Raw genomic sequence first — 13,441 nt, 5'->3', positions numbered from 1 at the left:
TGAAACCAATATGTGCCAGGTGTTTAACAAACGTTTTTTATTTAACCCTCACGACAGGGCTGCAGCCCAAATATCACTGTCCTCAATGGATAAGCAAAGAAACCGAGGCTCAGAAGGCGAAACCGTGAACTCAAGGTCACATTGTGGAGCTGGCCCTGGAAGCCAGGCTGGCTTGACTCTAAAGACAGGGCTCTGAGCCCCTCCCCCATGATGTTGCCCTCCAGAAAGAAGCCCCTGGAATCCTATCTCATTGAGTCTTTGCCAAGTGTGCTGCCAATGAGAGGGCATTTCAGCCCACACTCCAGGGGACACTCTGTTGTCTGTGATGAGCCTGGAACTGGGCTGAAGCTCAAGCTGCTCAAATAATGGAATTCTCAGCTAGAAGATTTTGTTCAACTGGAGAGTTTGAGTGTTTTAATTTTTAGTTGTCCTTCTCCTTTCCTTTGATTCCCTCCTCCTTCACCTGTGACAAGACTTGAATGGAAGACATAACATATGAAGACACAGTTCCCACACCCTGCAGGGATTTATAAATCCCTTATAAATTTATAAATCCTCTTAGGTGTTTCTGCTATGCTGGTGGTGACAGTATATCCTAAGAACCAGCTTAGACTGCATGCCAGGCACTGTTCTAACTGCTTTGCCCAGACTGACTCATTGAATCTTTGCAACCTTATGAGATAGTCACTATCAATATTCCCATTTCACCCAAGTGGAAACTGAGGCCCAGAGAGCTGAAGTAACTTATCCAAGGTCATATATCAAATATATTCTTCAAACTTAGGAGTCAAACCCAGGCTGGCTGGCCATGGGGCCCACAGTCTTCGCTCAGCCTCACCACCCTGTGCAGGACTCATGCATCTGGGAGGAAGCAAATGGCAGGCCGTTTCATTGTGTCCCTCCATAGACAGTGAACTCTATCCACAGTGCCTTGAGGGGGGTCTTGGCAAAGACCACGTTTCCGGGGGACCTGGGCAACCATGCATAACTCTGAAGAACGAACAGTTAGTCTTTGGATCCCTATCCCCTGACCCAGGCCTGTCTCTCTCCTCTGGGAGGTGCCATGAGCTTTACAGCAGGGTGGGGCCATTAAAAGCACGAACTTTCACATCTGACGCAGGGGACTTGAATTCTAACTTGCCACTAACTACCTGTGGGCCTTGGGCCCCTAACTTTATTTATCTGAGACTCAGTTTCTGCCTCCACGAAATGGAGCTTAGCCTGGTACCTGCTCTACCAAAAGCACTCAGCCTATTAGCCATAACTTTCTACAGCATGAAGAGTTAGAAAGACCTGGGCTCAAATCTAGGCTCTGCTACTCATTTGCTGTGTGACTTTGGGCAAGTTCTTTGGCTTCTCTGAGTCTCAGTTGCCTCATTTGTAGAACAGGAACAACACTCGTACTGACTTCAAAGGATTGCATTTATGTTTTCATAAACATGTGCTTGTTTATGAAAGAGCTTAGCATAGTATCTGGCACATGGAAAGCTCTCAGTAATGGGAACTCATCATTCTTTAGGTCCTTCATCCATTCTAATATGTAAAAGAGTGATAGCAGTTTAGAACATTAGTTCTCCTATTGATATTTGCAGTTTTGTAGAGCTGAGAGCCTTACAAAATTGTGGGGATGAAGATCCATTTAAGAAGACAGAAGAGATAGAATTTGAGGAGGCAGTGCTGGGAACAGAAACACTGCAGAGAGCACACACTGTGTGCTAGGCTCCACGCAGCACACGTCATGAGGATTAACTTACTTGTGCTGTAAGAACCATGTGAAGTGCAGACCATCATGGCACCCATTTCACAGGTGAAACGGTGTAGAGACAGAGAGGCGAGCGGAATTATCCAAGACTTCACACCCAGTGAACAGCAGACCTGGAACTTGAACCCAGGCAAACGTGGCCCTGGAGCCACATCACAGTTGCCTGCTACACCCAGGCAGGTGGCTGCCTCTCCACAGTTCTGGGGTCACCACAGTGGCAATTAGCACCACGTCAGAGCCACATGCCTAGGGCCTTCTGTGAAAGCCAACCACCTATAAAGCCTTGGGATAAAGAAAGAAGCCCTGAAAGGGAACAGTGTGAGGCTACTCATTCATTCAAACATCTCGTGACCAGGAAATGATGCTTCAGATGTGACCAATGAGGAAAAAGTTGTGGGGTGGAGAAGCAACAGTGGGAGCGAGGGTAGGGGCAGAGCTGGTGGAGATGCTATAGGATCCCAGCGTCCCAGACTGACCAGTTCTGGGATCTTGGGTGGCTTCTGGGGGGTTCTTTCTGTTGCTGTGTTGTAAAATCAATGTGTCTAGAATGAATAGTTTGTATCTGACACTGCAGAGTTAAAGCCCGCTGACGAGGTCAGAGGAGGTCCAAGGTCTGGAGACTGTGCCATCCTCAGGGCGCCCTTGAGCCAGTGTCCGAGAAGGCTCCACGCTCTCCCAGAGGCACTGACACTTCACAGGCTTCACCTCCTCTCTGTCTGCTCAGCCTACAGGCTACAAGGGCAGTGTTCATGTTACGTCAGCTGGCTGCCATTGACCACAGTGAAGGCAGGGCAGAGGGGAGAATGGGGAAGGGCTGGGGAGGGTGAAGGCAGTGGTGGAGACAGAGAAAGGAAGAGGGGAAATGAGAGAAAGAAAGAGAGAAGGGAAGAGAGGGAGGGAGAGAGAGAGAGGAAGACAGATAAGGCAGGAAGGAAAACAAGCCCTGCAACTTGGCAGCTGGGAGCAAAGGCTCGCAGCCCCACATTTTCCGGAGCGTCTGCGTTCTCTGGAGCGGTGGAATACGACGGTTCAGCCAGCACTCCCGGGATCTGAGGCGCAGGGTAAGTTCAGAGGCTCCACGTAAACAGCCTACCCCCGCCAACCTCCTTCAGGGCCTGTGGGAACCGCCAGCAGGAACCTGCCTCTCAGGGTGTTTAAAATCAGCTATAACGTTTGGCTCCCGATACGGGGGGTGTATTTCTTTGCTGAAATTTAACATTTTAGGGATTTTAAAGTAAGAACTGGGGAACACAGCTGTAACAACGGAGAGAAAGGGAAGCAAGTACACCAGATTTCCCAGACGGGGATGTCACATACAAGGCTGAATGCAAGAGAGACAGTCTAACGGCAAGTGCTCTGGGCGCTGGCTGTCGACAGTGAACACTGTCACATCCAAAAGCAGTAGAGAGTCACAAAACACTGTGATCCCTTTATGTTTGCCACTGGAGGCTCTGCACTCCTGTCCTATCTATCATCCCAGTGGTAAACAGTGAGCACCAATTGTGTATCAAGCACAGTGCTGGGCACTGGGGTCACTGATATGAATAGACGAGGTGCCTGTCTCAGGGAGCTCAGAGTCTCCTGTGGGAGCCAGATCTACGACCCTGTACACAACACTCATCCTAAGAGCCAGGGCAGGGACGTGCCCGGGGGCCATGGCCCCATAGCAAAGGGGAGATCTGGAGGAGGAGGTGATGGATGAGCCCTGTCTTCAAGGAAGTGAAGAGTCAGCAGGCAGGACAGGAGGAGTGGGTATGGAGAAAGCAAACCAGGCAGAGGAGACCAAGCAGAGCCAGGAGGCATGAACAGCAAGGTGTGGCCAAAAGCTTAGTGTCGCCCGAGTGGGCAGGTGGAGCAAGGAACGTTGAGAGTTGAGGTTGGGGAAGCAGAGAGAAACCAGATCAAGGAATGCCTCCTATGTCAAGCACCGAGTTGGACTTAGTGCTTCTTGGTCAGTACTTCTCAACTCTGGCTGAATATGATGATCATTTGAGGAGCTTTGAAAATACACACATACACACCCATTATCACTGCAATAAGACTATGGGGTGGACCCTGTGCATGGGTATTCTTGAAGCCCCCAGGTGATTCTGATGTGTGGCCAGGTTGAGAACCTCAACTGTCCACAGCCCACTTTGTGCTTGGTAAAAAGAGAACGGGAAGGGACAAGATGAGTGACAGGAAGACCAGTCAGGAGGCATGCTAGTTTGCTAGGGCTGCCATAACAAAATACCACAGACTGGGTGGCTTAAACCATAGAGATTTCTTTTCTCGCAGTTCCAGAGGCTACAAGTCCAAGATCAAGGAGTTGGCAGCTTTTGTTTCTTCTGAGGGCTCCCTCCTTAGCATGCAGATGGCCACCTTTTTGCTGTGTCCTCATATGGTCACCCCTCTGTCTGTTTTGTCAGTGTCCTAATCTCCTCTTCTTGTAAGGCTGTCAGTCACATTGGATTAGGGCCACCTAATGACTCCGTTTTAACTTAGTCACCTCATTAAAGGCCCTGTCTCCACATACATTCATATCATAGTGTGAGGGCTTTGACATATGAATTTGGGTCCATAACAAGAGGCTGTCACAGTGGCTCAGGGGAGAGATGATGAAGGACAAATGTAGGCTGTGGTAGCAGGGATGCAGACGGGAGCAGGGGGAAATTGGCAGGTAAAGCTGTTGGGGACTGTAACTGATGGGATTACGGAGGGATCAGAGATGACTCAGTTGCTACCGTGAACAATGGTGCCATTGGTTGAGGTGTCTCTGGGGAACGGAGAGGAGATGAGGTGGTGTGTTTTCTTTGTGGTTTGTTACAGTGCCAGAAGGGAGCTTGTAAGAACAACCTCAGCCGGAGAGGAAGGTTTTAGTGTCATCAGTATGTGGCAGGCATTGAAACGAGGGGTGTGGATGGCACCCCTGCCCCTCTAGAAGTTGTAGAGAGAGGAGGGTGGGGACCAAACCTTGCAGAAAAGCAAATTCTGAGGAGTGGAGAGAATGAGACAAACTCATTCGCAATTAAGCCACAAAAACAAACAAAAAACCCTATTATCTTCTTTCTCTTTAACCGGAAGCAAAGCCCCACTAAATCATGAAGAAGTGACGTGAAGCGAGATTACTAATAAAGAAGATGCATTGATTCGAACCACGAGTTACATAAAAAAGAAAATGAAACAAGAATCAAGAAAGGAGCTTCTGACAGATCCTTGGTTTGTTAATTAGAGGTCTGGCTTTCCCTATCTCATTTGTTACGTGTTGCTGGTGAATTAATAGATTTCTCAACAAAAGGACATTTAAATCAACGTACGACACCTGCTTAAATTCTCAAGAAGCCATTAATTACACATTCTTAAGAAAATGAGCGATGATACAATCTTCTAACTGTATAATTCGTATCTGTGATTCTTAATCATACGACTTTTCAGCTGCAAGACGGATCTTTCCTATTCCTCTTCTCTGGTTCAGACCAATTAAACATTTTCTTTCATAATCATAACATTTCATATGCCAAATCTTCAAAAGAAAAGGAGCTTGTTAGCAACATACCATTTCCCATTGCTAATTTATGCTGAATCAGAATTCTTAAAAGTATAATATACGCATATAGGGCATTATTAACACATTCAGGCTTAGTAGAACAATGGCAATATTCTTTTGTGGCTTGATTTTGTATGAATGTTTTTTCAGAATAATTCCTTTTTTTAAAAAAAGTTATCAATTAAACAAATTAATTCCTGTCAAACTGAGGTTAAATTTTACACATAGCTTGTATACACTGAGAGAACACAAATGATAATGATGAGTGTGCACGTTTCTTCAGAAGAAATCATTATTTCCTAAAGGAGTTAGGGTGTATATATAGACAGCCTTTTGGTGTGTTATAGATTGACTCGTGTTTAATGTTCACTGACACCGTATATCTTTGAGTCATTTATTTCATAACCATAGAGTGGCCAGTGTAGGTTTCTTTTCCAGAAACCACCCGTTCTCAATCATCAAAGCACACATTTTCTGCACCGCAATTTTCTTAGCACAATCCAGGAGCAGCGCTGGGAAACAGTGAAGGGTCTAGTTCCCAGTTAGCTGCTCAGCCCAAGTTTCTACAATCCTGACCCAGCCAGGCTTGTCCCTAAATCTCCCCAAGCATAAGCAGGGAATATCAAGAGTTTACAGTGTAGACCAGAGCTGAATCCAGCCATGCCATTCACGTACTGTCTATGGCTGCGCAAACCCAGGCATCCCATTTGTTTATATATCGCCTCTGGCACAAATGAGTAGTTGCAACAGAAACTATGAGCAAAGCCTAAAATATTTACTATCTGGCCCTTTACAGAAAAAAATTGCCAACTCCTGGCGTAGACTACTGGTACTTTTCAACTCAACCACCTCAAGTGCTATGACCAGGAAAACATCTTAGATCATTTCTGGAGAAAAGGAAACACAAAAATACATTCCAAGAAGCCAACTGCATCATGGTCCACTCCCACTGCATGCAGATCTGCAACATACACTGTCACCTTGACTTACATCCTTTCATTCGCTGACCTCAAACAAGTCTGGAAACAAACCATCAGTTGGTCCAGTGTAACACATTAGTTTTTTTTGGTAGATGTGAGTCACTGATTTCTCTGCCCAATGAGTCAATAAGATTTGGGAGCCTGTAAAAGCAGGGGCAGGAGTTAGAGCCCCTTATCCAGTTCTTAACTGAGGACAGGGCAGAGTCTTCAGACATTGCCTGCTGTCGGTCACCTGGGAGCACTGGGCTAGCAAGGTTCACATGATGGTGTCCAGCAGCAGGGACACAGCTAGGGACAGAGTCTGCTTCTGTGTATCATAGACCCTGCTTGCTCATTACATATTGATAGGAACCCTTGATTTACTGCCCCCACTCAATTTGGCTCAATCCCCCCTAACATCTCCAAACCCCACCGCTTCACATGGTCTTGGAACAAAGACAAGATGCCTATGTTTCTGGTATACACTTTTTGCAAAATCAAAATCTGTCCAGGGCCAAATCTACCCTTCCCCTACCAGTCCTCCCACTCATGGAAAGGTTTCCGTGCATAGATGTAGGATTGCTCCTGCATCCAGCCTGAGAACAGTCAGGAAATATCAATTGGAGAGTACAAGAAAGCTCTTCTCTCCATCTGATTATGCGCATCCTGTGAAGGCCAGTGAACAAACTGGCCACAGGTGCAGACACTTTATTAAACTGTTCTGGAAGCCCTGGGAAACAGGGCCATAACCATTTCCACCGATTTCTCTCCCGTACCTGATCTCCTTGTAGCGTGTGCTGGTCAAGGGGCGTCTTGGTGGCAATGTTGCTGTAGTAGGCGTAGGACAGCTCCCAGTCCAGGGGGTAGTTATCAATACCCTGGTAGTGTTTGTAGCCAAGATTCATTGAGGACAGTCTCTCACTGCCCTGGCCTCCAACCAAACTATACAACATGCCCTGTTTGAAAGAAATGGACAAAGCGTTCACAAGATTGTAAGAAAGGGTCATAAACTCCTCACACTGAAAGGTCATCTGTCCCCATCCCTATATATGAGCCTCTTCATTCCAGAAATATGTTAACATGCCTTGAAAAAAACTGTTAGAAAAGCAGCCCCAACAGCATTCTAACAGTTTGCATATTCCCAGTTATCTGTCCTTCTTAATGCCTAACGGCTTAAAATTCCTTGACTTTTGCCCTTTTCTCAGTGAAAATGGTGGTCTTCCCCTGACTTCTGTCACAGCATCTCTTTGTTAACTGCCAGCTGTTCTGAGGATCCCTGGTCTGCTTCAGCTACCTCCTCTACGGCCAGATGATCTGAACAGTGGGTCACGTCCCAATCTCACGCTCTCAGAACATTAGTGTTGGGAAAGGTCCAACAATCTCATTTCATAGTTGAGGGAACAGAGACCCAGAGAGTTGAAGTCAAGTGTCCTTGGCCAACCAGCCACTTTGTGGCAGAATCTTCTGTACTATGCCACCTTTGTGAGGATTGCCTCAGGGCCTCAGGAAAGCATGCCATCAATCATAAGCTTCTACAAGCCAGTGACATGCACAAAGAAGTCACTTAAAAGGACCATGGAACCACCAGGGCAGGTCTACACAGTCCATCTCTTCAAACCCAGGATGAACAATTATGTGTGCAAATCTGAAAATTAAAAGTGATCAGGGACCATTTAGTAGTTCTTATAAAAATGTGATTCCAAATGTTAGGCAAGTTGCGTGATAAATTTGGATTCAAAACCACAAACGAAACCGTCTGGTATGGCTTTTATTTTGATGGCAGAAGGCTGGATGTAATGATACTTTGCTAAGAGGTCCAAATGACTTCACTTAACTAAAAATTCATATGGGATGATGCTCTCACAGCAAGAGCAGTCATAAGAATTGACAAGAGGCACCTGTTCTTGAAGGACTGGGATTCTGGGAAGCTCTACCCAAACTTGCTTGTACAGTATACCGATCCTATCCCCAAGCCTCTGTCCGGAAATGGGTGCAGCGCCCTTTCCCACTCACTGAAAGCAGGAGATCCCGTATTTAACACAGCCCTAGGATGTTTCTCTCGAGTGTAAAGATTTTAAAGGACTCCATGGGGCATGGATATGTCCAGCTCCCCCTGGGGCATGAGAGCATTACTCTGCAAATATAAAGCAGGTGACTGACGTTCTTGGACCCCCTGAAATACTCTACCTGCTGCTGATCCCGAGGTACATTTAATCCAGTTTCATAAAAGACTGCGAGGTAGTAGGATGCTTTATGGTATCCACAGCAGCTGGAATCCATCAAAAAGGGGATGACAGAGCTAATTTGGTGAAGACCATCAACACTGGAGAGTCTCCTTACAGCTTTCTCAAATATCCTCCCACCGATTTCTAATACAAATTCATTCTGGTTCCTTGACACTGTAAATAACACAATTCACAGCACACACAATTAATTACCATAGGATTGACGTGGCTTTATAGAGAAGAGGGAAAAGCCAATTAAACCACCTGAGTTATTAATATGGTTGGTCCTGCAGTGCCTTGAAATATACCACCTTCCGGGGAGGTAAATTAAACCCTTGGCGGATGCCACGGTGTCATTCTGTAAATAGCTTTTTCTTTGGCACTAAATGACAGCCTAGTATTCTGGGGAAAAGAATGTACCTTATATAACTGAGAGAGCGCTGAGAGAGAGTAATTTACCACCTAATCAGGACCACCTAAACTTCCAGAGATTCTTTTTTCCCTTCTAAGACTCTCTGAAGAAGAATGTATTTTATTAGAAATAGTTCCTAGGTGCTGCTCTAAAAAGTTAAGAAAAAGAACCTTATTTTGAGATGCTTTCTTATCATCTCTTGCCTCCAGTTTTTCTTGTGGGTCTCTAAATACAATAAAAAGAATGAGTCAACCTTTATTGAGAGCTTACAAAATGCCAAACACTGGGTTATGTGTCTTATGCAAATTATGTCATGCAATCTGGACAATTTTATGAGGTGAGTACTATTATTAGTGTCCTCATTTTTCAAATGAGGAGACTGAAGCCATGAGAAGTCAACTAACCTGTCTAAAGTTACAAAAGCTGGCAAGTGTCTGAGCCAAGTTTTGAATCCAGCTTTGCGGGTCGTGAAACCAGAGTTCCTACTCACTCTGCTACACCCACCTCCTGATTAATAGGCAACCAGCTGTCTTAATAAGTACTTTACCACATGGGTAGAGACCTCTTTATGCAACTGCTTTAAGCTATACGATACTTCCTCTGACCTAATTCTCCCGCAAATCTGATAAACACAGAAGCCCAAATTAGCAAACTATATGGCCCTATAGTGTAAGTGTTAACAATCTTCTAAAGTCTGTCTACATATTCTTCTCTCTTGTTTATTAATTCAAGCAGTGCATGTTTCCTTCCTATTCTGTGCATCTATTAGATGCTTTGTTACAACAGACCATGTAGGATTGCAAAGATACTATTTGCATTTAAAGAGATCTGGTCATCTTACTTAAGACTAAAACTTTATCTGCCTAAAAATTATGTCCAACATTTTTCTTTTACTTTCTTCATTCCATCCAAAATTAAACTGTTGCTAACAACTTTCAGGAGGCAATAAGAGACTCCCTCTATCAGCACTCCACTAAGGAATGAACAGGGATGAGTTCCCACTGTGGGAAAACTCGAATGGGAAGGTTTGGGATCGGATTTACTTAAAGGCAATCCCCTCGCAGAGGCCCATGCTAAAAGCAGGACCAGTGGGATCCATGGATGAAACTGCGAAACTCGAGGTGTTGGTTATGAGCTGGTGCCAGTCTCTCCAGGCACACAGGTGGGCTGGCTGCCCCTGAGAGGGGCACACATGCCTTCATTTGCCAAGCCGTGGGGAAGGAGCCCACCCCCCACCTCCACCCAGTGCTAAGGAGTCTCATCTCCTGGCTCCTGGAGCCCCGAGCCCCAGCACTCTCCAGGGGGCAGCAGCTGGGCCTGCTTGTACTCCCTGGATCTCGAGCGGTAGGGTCAAAAAATATCACCTTGCTGAACAAATGAAATTTGCTCTTCTTCCTGTATTTTTTTAATCCCTAAAGAAATAGCTGCTTACTATTAAAAAAAAATCAATCAACGCAGCTTTGTATAAAATAAAAACAGAAGCCCCCTTTCTGTCAATCCTTCTTAAACAGTGAAGATAAACAATGTTAGAAGCTTGGTGTGTATATTTCCAGAATCTCCCTTTGCACAGACAATAATTCATATACACGTCTATCTGCATATATACATACACTTTCCTTTCCAAAAAGCTCCTATAAATTCTGACCCTCAACTTTCTTTTTTAAATTAAGCACATAACATGGGTATCTGTCCGTGGGTTGCAGATGCTCATTCTGTCTAAAGCTTCAACAGTGTTGCCTTCTAAAGTATTTTCTAAATACTTCAAAAGTATTGCATTCTAAAAACGGCATTTTTCCAACCAGTTATCTATTTCGAGGCTCTTGGGTTGCTTCCAGTGGTTTCGCTATAACCAACAACATGGCAAAGAACATCTCCCTCTGCTCATCTGTTGGGATATATCTGAATAATGACACCCTTTTCCGCCAGGAGTCTGGGGATCTCATTTTGGGTTTTCCCTTTGCATAGCTGAGAGAAGAATTCTGCCCTACTCGACCATTAGACAGAATAAGAATCTCCTCCACCAGATTCAGTATGCACTGATGCACTACTCAGTTGGAATTGCAAAGTTAAATCCTACTTCCACTCATTTATATATTTACTTTTAAATAGGTACTCATCTCAGATGCCCCTCTGTGCACATTCTGAGCAAAGCAACATTAACATTTTCTTAACGATTCATCCCGGCCTCACCTGCTCTGCCAAACATCTCACTAAGATGATGAGTTTTGCCTGAATACCCACAGACACCGGCTTTGTGCGCTCAGAGGAGAGGAGAGACTCCAAACCAAATGAAGTTCCAAATGAAACACTTGCCCTGCTGACCCCCTGGCACAGAACCGCCGAAATCATTAGCGGGAGTGCCCAGGAAGCTGGGTTTGTTGGAGAACAAGGAGAAAAGGGGAATCCCTCACAAAGCTCAAATCCTTTGCACAAAAAGACTTGTTGGACTGAAAGAGAGGAGGCCGGTTGAAAAGGCTTCGTTATTTCTTTCGCATATTAAAATTCTTAACTCCCCCCAAATATTTCCAATCAGTATTTTCTCTGCAATAGAATCTAAATAATTTTCTCCACGAGAGACTATAATAAAAAATAATTCTAAAATAAAACTGCTCATTTTGCACATTCTTCAAAGTTCGAATTCTTACTGTAACACAAAATCAAAGCCACAGTGTCACTGGCGATATTGTAAGACTGGCAATTTTCAAATCAGTTTAATGAAACTGTTAATTTCACCCATCTGGCTCAGCATATGCATTTTTTTTCTGGTCGATCTGTAACTAAAAAACATGCCTTGTTTATAGAGATTAATGGTGTAACGAAAAAACAAACAAACAAGATGGAAGAAAGAGCCATTTTCCCATTTTCTTTCTTCTTGTTCCAGAAGCTCAGGAAATGAAAGGCACCGCCATCATCAATTAATCCTTACTATTTTCCGAACAGCCCAGCATTGTTTATTTCGCTTTTTTTCTTTTTTCCAGCAATACCATAAGGTCACCATTTGTGCACTCATCATTAAAAGAGGTAAAAAGCAGAAAATGAGAAGGTAGCCACTTGCTGAAGGAGCTGGAGTGAGCATCTTATTGAGAATTCGGAAGGAGAAAGGCCAGCTCATTCTTGTGAGAAGATCGGGGACATTAAGAGGAAAGTCATCTTTAGTTTCAAGATTACAAAAGGGATAATGCATCCCAAGTAGAAGTTTGAAAGGGAGAAATCAGTGAAAGGAGAAAATGTTATTTAACCAGAAAAAGAAGATCTTTACCAAGTTTGCTAGTTTAAAAAACCACAGCACGATCCTCATATGCATTCTGATTCAGCGAGCCCCATTGGTTCCCTAAGACCTAAAGAGATGGTTTATTTCTCTCTCTAAAGTAAACTATTTGTACTTTTCCGTACTGTGCAAATTTTATGGTTTTATACAGGCAATTTCTCTCCCCGCTCCCTTTTCCTTTCTCTCTCTCTTTCTCCCCCTTTCTCTTTCTCTTTCAGGACTGTCATTGGGGATTCTCTGAGCAGAAAAGGTACAGCCCTTCCTTTGTTTTCTTCTTTGTCCTTCCGCACATTTTTTAAAAGCTATAATGTATGCTTTCTTTGATAAAAAAAATAAAGATGATGGTTCTTCAATGAACAACAGTGAAAATAGCTCTTAAAGGACATTATCCTGGTATTATTAAGTAACATTATTGTAAATCTACCATCTCCATGCTCTGCATTTTAGAATCTCCAAATAAACATTGCAATTGTTGGCAAAAGTAAGATGAGTTAAAAACAAACTAGAGTGACACCAGCGCAGCCAGCACTGCGTCGGCATATTGTGTGGGGGCACCGCTTCCTCTGCACTCAGCGCTCCGGAGCCTGGGGCAGGAGTCAGGCCGTGGCCCTGACGGAACAGCACAGATGGTGTCAGCGCTGGGAGGCGAGCCCAGCTTCAGACCAGGCCTCCTCCTGAGAAACATGTGCTGACAGACCTCAGACTTACCATAGCCACAGTCTCCAACTCCTGTGGGCTCAAAGGTGCCCAGTCCAGGATGATAGGAGGGAAGGGAGTAAAGAGTTCTGGCCTCAGGACAGATGTCCGGAGAGGCATGAGGGCCAGCTCACCTGCCTCACTCACCTGTGCCTCCCTGCCCTCGAGTCCCACCTGCACCTGAGCCTCTGTGTCCCTCCTCACTCCTTCTACCGTAACCAGCTCTCTGGCCCTGAGCGCCACCTGCCATTGGCATTCCTGCAGCCTCTTATCAGCCCAGTCCCCATCCCCTCTCTTCCCCGGATGCCAGAGCCCCATTCAAAGGGTTTTTGAATTCAAAGAGTTCTATTTTGACAAGGAAAGTGTGACAGGAGAGTAAAAGAAATAGCCAGCACACCTCTTAAATAAATGAAAAAGTGTGCATACTAAGATACTACCATCCTAGCATTAGAACAAGCCCCAATGCTAAGAGGGCAACTTCTGTGCTCTGACAGGAGCCTTTTTCCCAGAGAACTGGAGGTTCCCCAGGAAACAACTTAGAGGCTGACCAATCAGAACGGTCCCCCTGAAGTCCTGAGCAGATGCCACCCAGA

General features: G+C 45.0%; 1 protein-coding gene across 2 annotated transcripts in view; it reads right to left on the bottom strand.

The window, feature by feature from the left end:
- SEL1L3 (SEL1L family member 3) overlaps positions 1-13,441 on the bottom strand; it is a 138,871-nt gene that overhangs the window by 38,640 nt on the left and 86,790 nt on the right. For both annotated transcript variants that reach the window (XM_070262529.1, XM_023638274.2), the window contains 2 exons: positions 8,435-8,646; positions 7,024-7,203 (listed from right to left, as the gene is read on the bottom strand). In XM_070262529.1, the coding sequence (XP_070118630.1) occupies positions 7,024-7,203; positions 8,435-8,646 (392 nt within the window). The remainder of the gene's footprint in view (positions 1-7,023; positions 7,204-8,434; positions 8,647-13,441) is intronic.

The sequence above is a fragment of the Equus caballus genome, chromosome 3, assembly GCF_041296265.1.
Source record: "Equus caballus isolate H_3958 breed thoroughbred chromosome 3, TB-T2T, whole genome shotgun sequence".
Lineage (NCBI taxonomy): Eukaryota > Metazoa > Chordata > Mammalia > Perissodactyla > Equidae > Equus > Equus caballus.
This window is presented reverse-complemented; position numbering and strand designations above follow the sequence as displayed.